This window comes from Palaemon carinicauda, chromosome 3 (assembly GCF_036898095.1).
Source record: "Palaemon carinicauda isolate YSFRI2023 chromosome 3, ASM3689809v2, whole genome shotgun sequence".
In the NCBI taxonomy this organism is placed as follows: domain Eukaryota; kingdom Metazoa; phylum Arthropoda; class Malacostraca; order Decapoda; family Palaemonidae; genus Palaemon; species Palaemon carinicauda.
In genome coordinates, this window is record NC_090727.1 from 145946583 (window position 1) to 145964595 (window position 18013).

Sequence of the window (18013 nt, forward strand, 5' to 3'; positions counted from 1 at the left end):
TCAGAGACTCCTCTTCGGAGGACTGCAGTAGATCAGCTTGCTGATGCAACGGCCCCCAGAAGGCGCATTCGTCGGAAGGCTCGCCTTCCCCTTCGCCTTAGAGGCCTTCCTTCACCTGCAGTGAGGAGGCGACTCTTTGGTTCAACATCTTTGATGCAGTCCCCCTCAGAGGAGCCTCTAGACCAATCATCCATCACTGCTCCTGCATTGGTCCTGGACCTCTCTGCAGATCGTTCGCGATCTCCTTCGGTGGAAGGTCGTCCTTTTAAAGGACACGTCGACCTTCCACCCGACAGACCTGCCGACCTTCCGTCTCGATTTCTACATGGGCCTAACAAGGCTCCACCTAAGCACGCTGTTGCGCGCCAACAACATACGCGCTATGCTCCCACTAGACCTGACGATAGCTCTTTAGTAGCTCGTCAGGCCCCATCACTACGCGCGGATTCTCACCATAACCCTAACGTAGATCATCAAGAGCGTACGCGCAAACACGCGCATACGCTCCAACAGGAGCATAGCTCCATCACGCGCTATGCGTGCCCTCATGCGCATATGCGCCCACGTTCTCCTGTGCGCCAGGTCTTGCCTGCGTGCCCTGCGCAAGCTGGGCCCACGCACCCACAGTGTCCTATGCTTCTGCGCCCATCTGCGCGCCAACATTCACCTGCGCGCAAACCACCTGTGTGCCATCAACCTCCTGCGCAATGGCGCTTTCCTGCTCGCCAGCGCTCCCTTACGCGCCAGTACTCTCCTGCGCGCCAACATTCTCCTGCCCGCGTGCATACGTGCCCAACATCTGACTCTCCTGAGCGCCATGCTGCACACTACCTTATGCGCCAGGTAAAACCTGTGCGCCAACTGTCAATGGATAGCAGGACTTCCGGGAAGTCAGCAATGCTGTCTTCTCCCACGTGCCAACCAGTACCAACGCACCAGCACTCACCTGTGCGCCAGCCTTCTCCCGCGCGCATCCACAAGCATGCGCGTGCACCCTGCGCACACGCACCCATCCTCTCCCAGGGATGAGCGCCAACATTTTCTCGTGCTCCCGCGCACCCCACATGATTCCACTGCGCGCCCACGCGCTAGAGAACTTTCTCCTACGCGCGCCCACCCTACAGCTAGCATAGATGTGCGCGAATGCTCTCCCGCGTGGCCGCGCACTCAACGTGATAATCTTGCACGCCCGCGCACACGCCAACAGTCTCCGGTATTCTCCCTCGCGCGAGCCCCGGTATTCTCCCTCGCGCGAGCCCCGGTATTCTCCCTCGCGCGAGCCCCGGTATTCTCCCTCGCGCGAGCCCCGGTATTCTCCCTCGCGCGAGCCCCGGTATTCTCCCTCGCGCGAGCCCCGGTATTCTCCCTCGCGCGAGCCCCGGTATTCTCCCTCGCGCGAGCCCCGGTATTCTCCCTCGCGCGAGCCCCGGTATTCTCCCTCGCGCGAGCCCCGGTATTCTCCCTCGCGCGAGCCCCGGTATTCTCCCTCGCGCGAGCCCCGGTATTCTCCCTCGCGCGAGCCCCGGTATTCTCCCTCGCGCGAGCCCCGGTATTCTCCCTCGCGCGAGCCCCGGTATTCTCCCTCGCGCGAGCGTCAATATCCTCCCGCGTGTGAGACTACTGAACAACGTATGGCAAGGTCGCCATCGCCTCATTCCCCTCCCCGCAAGCGCATACCACCGAGCATTGTGGGGGAAGGGAAACTTCCAGAGGGGTCCAGGATCCCAAACCTACCATAGGCGAACCCACCAATGGTAGTAACTCCTCCCAGGGATCCTTCAATCCCTTTCCCTTCAAAGGGTATGTCTGACAGCACGTCTGTCAGCTAACAGCCCTTGTTCGGTGCCCTGATCAGAGCCGTAGCTCAGGCTTTCAAGCCCGTCCTCTCTGAATTGGGACACAGAACCATGGCTTCTTCTACCCCTTTGAAGAGGAAGAGAGGAGTTCCAGTCGCGGTCACTTCCCCAAGGGCGAAAAGGACTCCACGCAGACCTTCGAGGCAGGTTCCTTCTTTTCCTCAGACTGCCTCTCCTTCCCTTTCGGACGAAGATTTCTCGTCCCCAAGGGAATCATACGAAGAGAGACTTTCCCCCATCACACCAATGGGGGAAGCCCCTCTTTGCTCCGAGGGGTCTACTCAGTTGAGGATTGAAAGGAACATGCCACCCTCGTCAATGTTGGAGTCCTATATCCTTCCCAGGAAGGAATCTAAGGACTCCAAAACATTGCCTAAGTCCTCTACTAGGACTAGGAGGGAGCCAGCTAGCCACTCGGAATGTCCGCGACTCTCCCCAAGAAGAGCCTTTGGGGATAGAAGGAGACTTCGCTGCAAGTCCTACAGCAGGAGGAGACCAGCAAGAGTCAGAACATGCGTTTTGGCAAGTTCAGACTCTAATGAGGGCTCTCAACGGGTTTTCCGACCCAGAGATCCCTCCTCGAGAGGTTTGGTACTCAGAAACCCTCTAAGACCAGTGCAGCCCTGCCCTTGTCTCAGGGGGTTAAGAGTATCAGGGACAATATCTCACATCAGCTCTCCGAAATGTCCTCCTCCAACTGTTCCGGTGCCACCAACAAGCTCCTCCCACCTCCTTGCATACATCCAAGCCCTATAAGCCTCCAGCACCACAGCAGTCCCGTCCAGTCAAGACCACTACGACGACAACAACAGCGAAGACCTTGGTGTCTAAGCCCTTTCCTGTCAAAGAAAGGAAAGGCAAAAAGTCCTCCAGGGGAGGCAAAAATCCTAGAGGGAGCAGCCGAGGTCGCAAACGCTAGGATAGGCAGTCCCCCTACATTTCCACCTGTGGGGGGATGCCTACAAAGTTGCTCAAAGAGGTGGAAGCAACTCGGGGCCGATTCCTGGACAATCTCCCGTGATCAGTCTAGGATATCGCGTCCCGTTTATAACATCTCTACCTCCCCTGACGACGAATCCAGTGTCATTGAACTCCCTTGCCATGAGATCGGCAAGGGGGCAAGCCCTTCGGGCAGAAGTCCAAGCCCTGTTGAAGAAGGGCGCTCTCCAAGAGGTCCTCGACGGATCCCCAGGCTTCTTCAGTCGACTCTTTCTTGTAAAGAAGGCGTCTAGAGGCTGGAGACCAGTCATTGACCTCTCAGCTCTGAACAAGTTTGTCAAACAAACTCCGTTCAGCATGGAGACGGCGGACACGATCAGACTAGCAGTAAGACCGCAAGACTTCATGTGCACGCTGGACCTAAAGGACGCGTACTTCCAGATCCCAGTCCATCCATCTTCAAGGAAGTACTTAAGATTCAGCCTAGACAACAGAAAGTACCAGTTCAAGGTGCTGTGTTTCGGTCTCTCCACAGCACCACAAGTTTTCACCAGAGTGTTCACCCTAGGATCATCTTGGGCACACAGGATTGGCATCCGTCTCCTCCGTTATCTGGACGACTGGTTAATCCTAGCAGACTCGTTGTCAACCCTTCTTCAACACCGAGACAAACTTCTGAGACTTTGCCAAGATCTGGGGATCATGGTAAATCTCGAGAAGTCTTCTCTGCTTCCCACTCAAAGACTGGTATACCTAGGTATGATTATAGACACCACTCTCCACAGAGCCTTCCCATCAGATGACAGGATAGCAAGGCTGAGGAAGGTCACAAGACCTTTTCTCAGATGAGAAGAACTTCCAGCCCAATCGTGGTTATATCTCCTCGGTCACCTTTCATCGCATCACCTTTCATCGCATCACCTGCTGCACCACACGGCCTCAGGCCTCAGGTCAGAGTCAGAAAAGTACCTCCACATATATCTCCTAGAGCTGAAGGCCGTCTTTCTAGCCCTTCAACAGTTCTAACAGTACCTGGCAAGTTACTTTGTGGTGGTGATGAGCGACAACACCACAATAGTGGCTTACATCAACAAACAAGGAGGTACTTTTTCGCAGCAACTATCCCATCTAGCAGTAGATACTGAGATGGGCCGAAATCCACTCGATACCACTATTGGCACGCTTCATTTCGGGCAAGAGGAATGTGCTCGCCGACATCCTGAGCAGATCATCTCAGATAGTGAGTACCGAGTGGTCTTTGGATCATCTAGTAGCCAACAAAGTCCTGACTTTGTGGGGTTCTCCGACTGTGGACCTCTTCACAACGGATTTACTGCCGAACTGTATGGCATATTAACCGCTATTGAGAAAATAGCGTTGGAGAAGGAGGGTAATTTTACAATTTTTAGTGATACAAGGAGTGTCCTTCAAGCTATGGAAGTTTTTAATTCTAATAACCCTCTAGTTTTAAAGATTTTAGAATGGCTTTTCCTTATTGGACGGAGAGGTATAACAGTTCAATTTTGTTGGGTTCCAGCACATGTAGGTGTGTCCGGGAATGAGAAGGCAGATTCACTGGCTAAGGAGGCTGCATCCGAGTTGCTGCCAAGAAGGTATCCCATTCCCTGTAATGATTTCTTACCTGTCATCAAGAAATTGGTTTGCAATAAATGGCAACAGCAATGGGATAGTCAAGATGGCAATAAAATGAGGGAAGTAACAAATGACATATCTCCTTGGAGGTATAATATGATGCCCCGAAAATGGGAGACGTCTCTTTGTCGTCTCCGTATTGGTCACACTCGGTTGACACATGAGTTTCTGCTGAAGGGCCAACACCAACCGTATTGTGACAACTGTTTAGTACCTCTAACAGTAAGACATTTGTTGACTGAATGCCCCAATTATAACATCTTGCGGAATAGATATTTGTTTGAGGCTCAAGGTGAGGGTGGCAGGTTCATCCTTGCCAAGATTCTTGGAAATGATGTGTCCTACCATGCAAGTGGCATTTTTAGATTTCTTTCAGAAGCAGGTCTTCTGAAAAATATTTAACTTTTATGACATTCAATTTTTATGATTTTAATTGAATACTCTTTAATTTTTTATTTTATTTCATTTTTTACTTTTGTATACATAAATTAAATGTTACCGGCATCAATGACCTTAGATGTCAGGATGCCTGAAAACTTTAAATCATTCATTCATTCTTCACAACGGCCCTGAACTTCAGGCTCCCACTGTACTGTTCCCCAGTCCCAGACCCCAAGGCTCTCTGGCAAGATGCTTTCCAACAACGGTGGGACAACATCGATGTTTACGCCTTTCCCCCGTTCTGTCTGATGAGGAGGGTACTCAACAAGACCAGAACATCGGTCAATCTTTCAATGACCCTCATAGCTCTGCTATGGCATCACGCAGAATGGTTCCTGGACCTTCTGCAACTCCTAACAGAGCCACCAAGAGAACTCCCTCCACGACACAATCTACTCAAACAACCACATGCCAACATCTTCCACAAAGCCGTAGGTTCACTATGGCTTCACGCCTGGAGACTATCCAGCATCTCCTCTCTGGGAGAGGATTATCGCAACAAGTTGCAATCAGGATATCTGGACACCTGCGAAAGTCTTCAGCAGCAGTCTACCAGGCAAAGTGGAAAGTCTTCTGTGGTTGGTGTTGTGGAATGGGTATCTCTCCACTCGATGCCACTATTCCAACAATAGCGGAGTTCCTCGTGTATTTGCGTGAAGAAATGCGCCTTTTAGTCTCGGCAGTGAAAGGCTATCGCTTGGCCTTAAGTCTCGCCTTCAGGCTGAAAGGAATGGACATTTCCTCATCGCTAGAACTTTCTCTACTCATATGTAGTAATGAACTTACCTACCCTCAGTCGGAAGTGAGACCTCCCCCATGGAACGTGGTTCGAGTTCTCAGGTCTTTTATGAGACCTCCCTATGAACCATTATGCCAGGGATCAGATCGCCACCTAACCTGGGAGACGATGTTCCTGCTAGCTTTGGCCTCGGCCAAGCGAGTCAGCGAACTTCATGGTCTCTCGTATGACATTGCTCATTCAAGTGGATGGGGAGAGGTAACGTTCAGCTTCGTCCCTGAGTTTATTGCTAAGACTCAGAATCCAGGAGTAGCGGATCCTCGATTCGACTCCTTCTGGATTTCTAGTCTCCGTACGGTAATAGATGACTCAGACCATCTCTTACTATGCCCAGTAAAGAGCTTGAGGCTGTACCTCAAAAGAACAGCCGTAGCCCGTCCTTGTGTGCCAGCACTATTCGTCAGCACAGGAAGGACTAAGAGGATGGTCACCAAGAACACCATTTCTGCATGGATTCGCAGGGTCATTGACCTGGCACTAAATCCAGACCCTGCTCCGTCACGTCGCCCCAGAGCACATGATGTCAGGGGCATAGGTCCCTGGCCTTCAAAAGAAAGTTTTCAGTGACGCAGGTTATTCAAGCAGGGGTGTGGAAACGTCAAACAACGTTCACATCCAACTACCTGCAAGACGTGACCCACAGGAGATTCTATACGTTCTCTATCGGTCCTGTGGTGGCTGCAGAACAGCTGGTTTAAAACCTCAAGCTCCTTATTGGACAAGTAGAAGGTTGAGGGCATTGTTACCCAGTTTTAGTCTACATGAATGGAAAGGTTTGACTGGCCCTTATTCTTTTCTTCATCATCCCCTCTCTTGGGGAAAGCAGCATCCTGGGTTCTCTGCATAGCTGACCTCAAACCACTGCAGGTAAACCATGCTCCCTGTGTTCTTAGTATTAAGATTAATACTGTTACGTCCCCATACCCTGACGAGGTGGTATTGGGAAAGTCCTAGTCTACAAGTTTCCATCTAAAGAACTTAAGAACAACTTTCTAGGACGAGTCACACTTCTTTACACCTTCACACACACCTTGCGTAGCAAGGTTTTAGTGAGGTGCAGGGACTCCTTATTTCTTGGATGCTTACACACTCAAATAAGGAGTCCCCGGGCAAAGCCAAAAGCCAGACTGGCTGGGACGTCCACCCTTCCTAATTTGTGAGTCACCTTATTAAATAGCGTGGTTTTTATTCCAGTTACGGAACAAATGACAAATTCGTAGATAATTTTATTTTTCCTAACTATACAAACCTTAGCTATTTAACCAAACTTGCCCGCCAGTCCTATCCCCCTTGAAGTCCTACCTGTAAGCAAAGTGTGCTCAAGCATAGGTGTGTGAGAGGGGGGTAGCAAGCTACCCTCCCCTACCCCCGCTAACTAGCGGTGTGGGTAGTAAACCCTCGTTAAAAATTAATGGCTCGTCATTTCAGCTACGCCGAAAGTAATACCCTTATTAGATAGGTAAGGTTTGTATAGTTACGAAAAATACAAATTATCTACGAATTTGTCATATTCCTGATTTAGATATTAATCTGTAGCACCGTCGTGCAATTTGTTCACTATACATGTTGCATAAGATTTTTCATATTTCTGACCATCCTTTACATTCAGGTCTTCCCGAACAGTACCATCATATTCGTAATACTAGATATGGTGTTAATTCTAATAGTCAGGCCTTCGCCATCATAAGACTCTCAATACAGTACTACAGAGTATTCTAGAAGTGTTATTCCAACTGTGACCAAGTTGCGGAATGATCTTCCTAATCAGATAGTTGAATCGGTAAAACTTTAAAAGTTCAAACTTTCAGCAAATATTTTTATGCTGAACAGGCTGTCATAAGTCTCTTTTTATAGTTTATATATGAAAGAACTATTTTAATGTTGTTACTGTTCTTTGAATATTTTATTTTAATTGTTCATTACTCTCATATAGTTTGTTTATTTCTTTATATCCTTTCCTCACTAGGCTGTTTTTCCCTATTGAAACCCTTAGGCTTATAGCATCTTGCTTTTCCAACTAGGGTTGTAGCTTAGCTAGTAATAATGATGATAATAGTAATATGTAATCAATATATCTATTTACCACGGCACTTCCACCAATTTTGGGAAGTAGCTGACAGCCAAAAAGAAACAAAAGGGATTTTTTCCTTGTGCCTCCTTGCTTGACGAGGGTCACAGCCGAGTTTGGTTGGTACTGGTTGGTGCTACAGGGCACCTTTTCCCATCTTCCACCACAAAATGAAGCTTCATTCGCTGACTCCCCTACTGCCACTACCTTAGCAGTCACCAAGGTGTCCCAAGGTAGCAGCAGGGCCTATCAGATATGCGTCGCAATTACTTGGTATTCATTCCTCTTCCTAGTGCTCTCTTTTGTCTCTCGCATCTATCCTCCTGTCATCTAGGGCTTTCTTCACTCCATCCATCTCCTCAAACCTTGGCCTTCTTCATGCACTTTTCCATCAACTCGTGCATTCATCACCATCTTCAGTAGACAACCATTTTCCAGCCTCTGCATGGGTAAACTACCTCAACACATTCATATCCATTCCAACCACTAATTTTTTCCTCACACCTTAGTTCTACACCAGCTATGCTCCCCAGTGACATTTAACACATTTAATTTTTGTCTCTCCATCAATTTCATTCTCCACAACTCCGATCCATACATCACAGCTGGTACAATAACTTTCTCATAGAGAACTCTTATTTACATTCATCCCTAACCCTCTATTCTTTACCACTTTCTTCACTGCCCCCCCAACACTTTACATCCTTCATTCACTCAGATGTACATAACAACAGAAGCCATGTATTTAAACTGATCTACTTCCTCAAGTAACTTTCCATTCAACATCACATTCAATCTAGCATTACCCTACCTTCTTGTGGACCTCATAATCTTACTCTTACCAAACTCTTATCTTATTTCAGTTTAATTATCTTTTAGGAATAATCTTCTAATTTTTATTCTAGGTTGGAAATGCCTTTGTTCGAGTGTTCATGGAACTTGCTATCCAAGTAGCAGGTGGTTCATCAACAACAAAATTTGACTGGTGCATCGATTCTGTCTTTCATCATCTCTGGTATTCACAGGAATGCCTGGCAAAAGAAGAATCTTCAAGGGAGAACTTTCCTCAGGAAAAATTGCATAAATGTGTTTGCGGGTTGTTGACAAATGACACTATCAAAAGCAAATATGGGGGATATTGGTATGATTTGGATTTTCAGATGAATCAAAATGTACTTGAAGGGTCCTCAGAGGCCTCTTGTTTTTGTGAATCAATGATGTGTTTGGGTAACAATGAGGGAGAGACTTTTCAGCGCAACTCAAAATTACAGGTAGGAGATCCTGACTTTGGTATTGATGATGACAGCTTAGACGAGAAAGTAGCCGTTGAAGATGATGTTGATAGTTTGGAGAAGACATTAAATAGCCTGGAAGAAGAAGGTGATAGCTTAGAGGGAAGAATAGAAAGTTTAGATGATGATGTGGATAGTTTAGAGGATGTATTGGATAAAATGGTGGATCAGGTACATACAAAACATAATCCTAAGATAATGTTTAATTTGAAAATCCCAGATATCTTATATGACAGTTACCTAGCAAAGTATAATGCCATGCGCCTTGCCCTAGAAGGGTTTACCCAGTTGTTTCAAGTAGGTCATTGCGTGTATGACTAATAATTTTTGTGCAGAAATTGTAGATATGTATCTGTGTTGGGAATTCTTATAATAAAGTATATGAGCGAATAGTATTTTAATACCCATGTGCAATCAAAAAATGTATTAAAAGATTTTTAAACTCACTTTAATGTTAAGTTAGAAGCTCAGCTAAAATCGATCTCTGTATTTTTTACTTATTGTTATGTAGTTGACAGTAAGTTAAGATACAGTATTCAAACATGAATTTTAATCCAGTTCTTTAGGATTTTATATAAAATGTTCAGGAAGGCCTCCTTAACCCAAGTTCTCCAACTGTGGATTTGACCATACTGTACAATTTTGAAATATTGATAGAATTAAACTCGGAAGCACTGGTGAAAATTTTAAACTGCCCGCCCACAACCAACTACTGGTCTGCTTACCATTCAGTAAAGTAGGCTGCTATAAAGTCATGCCTCATAAATATATTTCAAGTGTAGGAAACGTTGTCCAAAAGGTTAGAGGGTTTCTCCCATTCTTCAAACTTTTCTATATCTTTTTTGTGAATATTTTCATTTGTTATTCACACAATTTTATTTTATTTCGTAACTGGAATACAAACCTATACTATTTATAGGGGTATTACTTTCGGCGCAGCTGAAAGGATAAGCCATTAAAATTTAGCGAGGGTTAACTACCCTCCCGCTAGTTAGCGGGGGTTAGGGGAGGTAGCTAGCTACTCCCTTCACTCATACACCTGTAACTGTGCTTCACTTTACTTTTGGCTCAGAGGTTTAGTGGTTGTTGCTGCTTTTCCTCCTCACTTATTTTGGACTGCCATCAACCTTTGTTTTTTTAATTTATGTTTTTCTCTTCTATATATATGGAAACATTCTTAATGTTTTTATATATATGTTGTAGCTTTCCTTACTGTGTATGTTGCTGTTTGTTTGATAGCGCAATACAGCAGGTTCTCAAGGGCAGAGAACCTTCCCTCCTGACCTTTCCCCCTTAGACATTGGTCATCCTGTGTGACTCGGCCACCGCCGCAGGGGAATCATCATCGTTTGGATACTCCTCCGTTCAGCTGTTGTCGTCGCCTTCCCCTCTACTGTACATGGAATCTGCTGGGGGAAGGGAGTGCGGCCTTCTCAGTGCTTGATTTCAGTCTTACTCTTTCTCAAGGTCATCGCTGCTCACTTTTTATGGGCGGATGGCAGTATACTGTACTCTGCGGGGGGAGCACCTTTCCCGTTCACGGCTTAGGTTGTACTTCTGAATGGTTTCTTCATTAATTAAGTGAAATTATAATTCTTTGCAGTTTACCTCTTCAGCTTCATCTCCGCGAGGAACCCCCTTCCCGCTGGAGGGTCATGTGGTTCTCCTGAGTATTGAATATTCTTTGCAGAATTGATCAATTGTAATTCTTGTTTGGTTACAGTTTTAACCCTGCCGCTCTCCTTCTCCCGTCGATGTCGGCCGGGGAAGGGAGTGCGCAGTCCTTATATTGTGCCTGTTCTCTTGGTGGACACCTTTTCCTTCTGCGGACTAGGTGCCCCTTCCGAAATAGTTTTTGTTACATAATTTGTTTTATTTTTCCTCAGTTAGCGATGCTGCTGTTCTTTGTTTAACTAAAATAGCCAACGTAGAAGAGCAGTGCCGTTCGTGCCTGAGGAATCTGCTGTCACTGCGCCATCACTTTCCTGTCCCTCTGCGCCTTTGGCAGCTCCTGATCAGCACACTGTCTTTGAGGAACTAGCTCCGGCTGCGTTTTCTCATGCAGCGCTCGATGCAGATCTTCAACTTGAACAAGGCTTGTTGATGGGAAGCAAGGAGCACTGCCCGGAGGTCTGCCTCCAGGAGTTGGACTACTTTCCCTCTCGAGGGAGAGCTATCCTCCCCAAGTGCTGGGCTGCCATCCCTTCCAAGGGAGAACTTCCCTTCATCATCTTCATTTCATGACATCTACGTCGATTGCTGTTGCTGTTTCTTTGCCTAAGACTTTGTTCCCCCCTTGCTGAGTCGACTCTTCTATCAGGGTCGGAGCAGAGTCTGAGGCAAGTCTCTCCTGTGAGTGTTTACCTCTCTTGTTTGCGAGAGGCCACTCATAGAGACTCCTCCTTGGAGGTCAGCTGCTGCTGATCAGCTTGCTGATCTTCGTGCCCCTTTGGGGGTTCGTCACCGTGGTCTTTGATCCCACCGTTCTCAGTCTTTGAGGTGCTCCTTCACCTTTGGCGAAAAGACACCTCTTTGGCTCTTTAGCCTCGTCATTGCAGCTCTCTTCTTCAAAGGATTCTTCTTGTCCTGATTCTATTGGTTGGCCACCTTAACTGGTTCTTCGTACTTGCCCGCTCATCAACGAACTCTGATTCTTGACGCACTGTTGAGGTCTCTTTTGTGAGCCTCTCCTGGTTATGCTTGCCCTTCTAAAGGGCACATCTTGTCTCTAGATAATCGTTCGACTGTTCGCCAACCAGCTGTTCGTCCTACTGCAGCTTGTCTTTCTCTGATCGTTGACCTCCAGTCTTGCCAATCGCTGATCGCTAGCTCAACGACCACCAATTGTTAGCTTGCCAGTCACCGATTGCCAGCTCGCCGATCCCTAGACCGCCGATTGCTAGCTCGTCTTTCACTGATGGCTAATCATCAGCTTATTGATTGCTAGCTCGTCTTTCTCTGATCGTTGACCTCCAGTCTCACCAATCGCTAGCTTGCTATTATTAATATTATTATTATTACTTGCTAAGCTATAACCCTAGTTGGAAAAGCAGGATACTATAAGCACAGGAGTCCAAAAGGGAAAATAGCCCAGTGAGGAAAGGAAATAAGGAAAAATAAAATATTTTAAGAAAAGTAACATTAAAATAGATATTTTCTATTTAAACTATAAAAACTAACAAAACAAGAGGAAGAGAAATAAGAAAGAATAGTGTGCCTGAGTGTACCCTCAAGCCAGAGAACTCTAACCCAAGACAGTGAAAGACCATGGTACAGAAGCCATGGCACTACTCAAAACTAGAAAACAATGGTTCGATTTTGGAGTGTCCTTCTCTTAGAAGAGCTGCTTACCATAGCTAGAGTCTTTTCTACCCATACTAAGAGGAAAGTGACCATTGAACAATTACAGTGCAGTAGTTAACCCCTTGAGAGAAGAATAATTGTTTGGTAACTTCAGTGTTGTCAGGTGTATCACGACAGAGGAGAATATGTAAAGGTTAGGCCAGACTATTCGGTGTATGTGTAGGAAAAGGGATAATGAACCCTAACCAGAGAAAAGGATTCAATGTGGTACTGACTGGCCAGTCTTTCACCAATAGCCAGTCGTTTGCCTGCTGATCACTAGCTCGCTGATCGCCGATTGCTAGCTTGTCTTTCTCCGATCGTCGACCTCCAGTCTCGCCAATCGCTGATCCCCAGCTCACTGATAGCCAATCATCAGCTTGCTGATCGCTAGCTCACCGATCGCCAATAGTCATGTAATGCTAGATCACCGATTGCTAGCTTTCCGATTGCCGATTGCTAGCTCGCCAGTCGCCGATCACCGATCGTTGGCTCAACACTCCGATCATTGAACTTTACTCTAACCATCCTCTCAGAGCTCCAAGTGCTGATTGCCAATCTCTGGCTCGCCGATCACCATCTTGTCGATCGTCGAACCATATTGCTGTTCCTCAGCTTATCTGATCATCCGCTAGCTTGCTTATTTTGTTGCGCTCCAATCGTCAGCATGCCGATCGCCAGCTCATTTATCGCCAGCCTTCCTTGCTAGCTCAACGGCTGCCACCCTACCTTGCGTGCTCAACGGTTGTTAGCCTACCTTGCCAGCTCAACGATCGCCGATCGCAAGTCAACAATCGCCGATCGCAAGTCAGCGATCGCTGACCGCCAATTCTCTGTTCGTGCTTTCACCAATTATCGATCTCCAGATCAGCTATCTCCGATCGCCAATAGGCATCATGCTGATCACTTTTACCTTTGACCTCAGACTCTCCTCTGTCTAGTTGTTCACCAGCCTTATAGCCCCTCTTCAGACCAACTCTCCTCGCCACCTACTCGTCAATGAACTCCGGTTTGTGACTCTCCAGCTAGTTCCAACCACCCGGTTGCTTATCCTTCAATGATCCGTTTGCATATGGCCATTCGCCATTCAACAATGGTTACCCACTCCTGGACTTATCTAGTGGTTCGCCATTCACCTTCGGCTCTTCGATCACCAACTCGCTGATCATCGAGTCAACCCACCAATCAGTGGCAGATCACCGCTTGCCAACTGACCAGGCAGCCTTCGTCTGCTCATCAATCACCATTTCTGGCTCACAGATTGCCGATTCGCTGATCGCCGACAGCTCGTCGTTTACCGGCAGTTTGCCGCTCAGCAGCCCACCAGCAGCTTTCCACCTCTCACTAGTCACCCTCTGCCTGTCATTCCTCAGAAGATTGGAAGGCAAACGACACTCTCCTCGCTGCTTGCCAATCGCCCTCACGCCAATCCACTAAACGATCGGCGGGCAATCTGCAGTCCCCATCAGCAGCTTGTCGACAGGTGACTACTCGTGAGCACTCTCCAACTGCACAACGGCCACGATAATCAGCCCTTGACCACCATCAACGTTCGCCAGAACGACGCTGTTTTAAGGAACAGCATCACCCCCTTCAGGGCATCCAAGGTAAGGCCAAGAATTGCCTTACCCACTTCATCAGTTAAGGCTGAGTTCTCTCCCAGGGAAGAGTCCTTACGCAGGGTATTGCGTCCCGCTTACTCATCTCTCCCTCCACGGGTTAAGACCCCAGTGTCAACGAACTCCTAAGCCGAAGTCCACACCATGTTGGAGAAGGTTAGACAACCGGTAAGACAGCAGGTCTTCATGTGCACGCTGGACCTTAAGAACGCATACTTCCAGATTCCAACCCATCCGTCTTTAAGGAAGTATCAGAGATTCAGCCTAGACAGCAGGATATACCAGTTCAGGGTAATGTGCTTTGGTCTTTCCACAGCACCCACAGTCTTCACCAGAGTGTTCGCTCTAGTATCATCGTGGGCTCATAGGATCGGCATCCATCTCCTTCATTATCTGGATGACTGGCTGATCCTAGCAGACTTGGTGGCAACCCTGCTTGAATGAATAGGAATGACTGGCTCTCTCCCTTTCTTCATTCTCCCCTCTGTTGGGGAAAGTAGCATCCTGGGTTCTCTGCGTAAGCAGGCCTCAACCACTGCAGGTAAACCATCCTCCCTTGTGTACCTAGTATTGTGTCAATACTGTTATGTCCCCATACTCTAGCTAGGTGTTATTGGGAAAGTCTTGGTTAACTTGGTTATTTCCTATAAAGACTCGGAATAACTTTTACCTCGACAGTCACACTGCTTATATGTCAACACACAGCTTGCGTAGGCCGCAGACCTTACGTAGCAAGGTTTAGCGGGGTGATAGGGTCTCCTTATTTAACTAACCTACTCATAAAAAGGAGACCCCAGGTAAAGCCAGATTGGCAGGGACATCCACCCTCCTAATGGGTGAGTCGCCCATATAAATAGCGTAAGTTTGTATACTATTCCAGTTATGGAACAAATGACAAATTCAGAGATCATTTGTATTTTTCCTAACGATACAAACCTTTATTTATACAAACTTACCCGCCGACCCTGTCCCCCTTGAAGTCCTACCTCCAAGCAAAGTGAGGCACAGTTCGGTGTGTGAGTGAAGTGGGGAGGTAGCTACCCCCCCCTCACCCCTTGCTAACTAGTGGAATGGATAGTTAACCCTTGCTAAATTTTAATAGCTCGTCCTTTCAGCTTTGCCGAAAGTAATACCCCAATAAATAGCTAAAGGTTTGTATCGTTAGGAAAAATACAAATTATATCTAAATTTGTCATGTTCATTTTAGTGTGTGTTGTCTTTAACTAAAACATTATATGTGTCTAATTTTCCTTCCCTCCCTACCCCCTATAACACTCAATTTCCCCTACCTCTACCCTCCCCTCCTCTGATTGAGTGAGCATAAACCTTAGTTTTGGTTGTTTGTTAAAGAAATAATTACCCTATAACTTTCTTATGTAATAAAAAATGTACACTTTAAAAGACAGTTTTCAATATTAATCTTACCCGATGATCATGTAGCTGTCAACTCTGTTGCCCGACAGAAATCTACGGTCGGGATACGCCAGCGATCGCTATACAGGTGGGGGTGTACACAACAGCGCCATCTGTGAGTAGGTACTCAAGTACTTCTTGTCAACAAGAACTCAATTTTTCCTCTGTCGTGCCACCGGCAAGACCTACTAATACGCCGTCCCTAACTGGATTTGTTTTCACAACTTTTTGGTGAAGTACACTATTCCAGTTTTGAGCTTTCGCTATGCAGGTGTTTTATCGTCATTTCAAAACTTGAACTCGTTTTGGATAGATTTAATTATGGTGACGAAGAGAGTATGGACTCTCTTTCACTTTTAAATGGCCGACCCTTCCCTTAGACGGAAGTGTTGGTGTCGAAGAGAGTATAGACTCTCTTTCACTTTTAATGACCGACCCTTCCCTTAGACGGAAGTGTGTTTAGGTTTTTGGTAATTTTGCTTAACAAAGTTATAGATTTATTTTATATCTCTCCGCCATTTATAGGCCTCTTCGATTAACTTTCCATTTATTATAAACTTATAAAAATTAATTTTTATGTTTGTTTATATGCGACCTTTCCTAATAGTAGGCGGTCCTTTCTTGGAACCGAAGTTAATTAACATTGAGCCCGTCATATCGTATTTCCTGTTAAAAATTTATGCTATTTTAATTTTAATATTTTTGAAAGAATTTCTTTGATAGTCTCGTACTGTTTTCAAAGATGAACTAACGTTTAGTTTAGTCTCCGCAGTTGTTGACGTTCAGAACGTTCAACATGCGCTCTATCGTTACGATAGAGAGAGAGTTTTTCACGGTTTCACGTTGCAGTAAGAGTAAACCGATTCTAGCGTTTCGTTCATTCTTTCTTAGCTTAATGGTTTTAATTCTAATAATGGAACTTTTTATTTGGGAAACCTTTCAGTTTTTTTCCTTTAACAAATAATATGTTTTAACGATATATAATTGGGCTCATCTCTCAGGTTCTAAGTCAAGAGAGAGAGAGAGAGAGAGATAGAGACGGAGGGAGAGAGAGGAGGATAAACGTTTCGTTCAAGCGGGTAACGTTGTTCTCGTTTTTTTTTTTTTTTTTTTTACTCTTCTCCCTAGTCGCTATAGGGGAAGAAGGTAAAACGTTTCTAGAGTTTTATTCTTGTTCCCAGGCTTTATGCGGTGAGAGATTTTAAACGTAGTTTATTTGATCTAGTGTTTAGTCTCTTTTCCAGTCACTGAATTCTTTATCTTTCATTATGTTTTTCTGTTACATTGTAAAACTGTTTTCGCAATTACTACCTTTTAATGAAGGATAGGATTGCGTGTTTCAGGTACAAATCACTTAAAGTTTCGAGTTCAGTGAAATAAGTGCAAACAGAAAATCAAAAGTGATAAAGTGATATGCGCAAAGTGTTACAGTGTTGCGTTCGAGGGTTCGTCTGTTCGTGCCAGTTGTTCACCTAGTCCGGGACCTCTTACAAGCTCCCAAGCCCAGGGGAGAAGTAATGTCGAACGACTTATGGGTTCCACAGGCCTTGATCGACGAACAGACGTTTCCCTCCGTGGTTTCGGGTGTATCTACACACGTTGCCGACGTGATCACCCCACCCACACAAAGACGAGAGAGCCCATTTATTCCTCGTCTGCGGAAGAGGTTTCTCGCAGAAACCATGGACCAAATCTTGCAGCTTTTAAGTGCAAGTCGGTCCCTTCCGCGCAAGTCCAACGGCCTAGGTGTAGCCACTGGGTCAGTTCGGACTCGCTCCAGTCATCCGACGACTGCACACCTCCCAAGAGAGGCAAGGCGGTACCGCAACAGGCAATAACTCCGTCTGTTGCCGCACCAGCTGTTTTAGACCCTCAGTCACAACGGACAGTAGCTCCGTTTGTTGTCGTCTTTCATAGACCCTAGTGGTCCATGCTGCAGACTATACAGTCTCAGCTTGCTCCTTCATGCAGGAGTATCGTGCTGGAAGGTTGACAATGCACCTGTTAATCTACAACCTTCCACGGTTGTGCGCTCAGCAGATACTGCGGCTGCCTGCTCCCACACTCCACCTGTGAGAGCTCCACCACCGATGCGCAGTCCACCCTGCCAGACGCATGTTCTTGCTGCACCATCCGTTGACATGCGTGAGCTACCGCATCAGCAGTGGGAAGGTGCTGTAGAGCTGCCGGGTTCCAGTACTATGCGGCTTTCTCCGCAACCCGTGCGGCATGCTCCGCATACCATACAGCATGCTCCGCATACCATACAGCATGCTCTGCAACCCACCGCAGCCCCTCCCACGCACCAACACTCAGCTTTTGTTGTTGCCAGCTCCCACACTCCGACTGCGGAGAAGGTTGACGATGCACCCGTGGGCCTACACCTCCCACGGTTGTGCGCCCAGCATGGCTTCCTGCTCTCACACTCTTGTTGTGAGAGCTCCTCCACCCATGCACAGTCAACCCTGCCAGATGTATGATGACTCCCACACACAGAGCACTCCGTTGCCGTGCGTGAGCTACCACAAGCTGCCGTGTTTTGACACGGTGTGTCAGCCTCCGCTACACACTGTGGTTACCGCCACTCGCCC

General features: G+C 46.8%; 1 protein-coding gene across 1 annotated transcript in view; it reads left to right on the forward strand.

The window, feature by feature from the left end:
• Positions 1 to 9438, forward strand: part of LOC137638596 (molecular chaperone MKKS-like) — an 84441-nt gene extending 75003 nt beyond the window's left edge. The window contains exon 6 of the mRNA XM_068370807.1: positions 8662 to 9438. Within this exon, the coding sequence (XP_068226908.1) occupies positions 8662 to 9369 (708 nt within the window). The 3' untranslated portion in view covers positions 9370 to 9438. The remainder of the gene's footprint in view (positions 1 to 8661) is intronic.
• The last annotated feature ends 8575 nt before the right edge of the window (positions 9439 to 18013 follow it).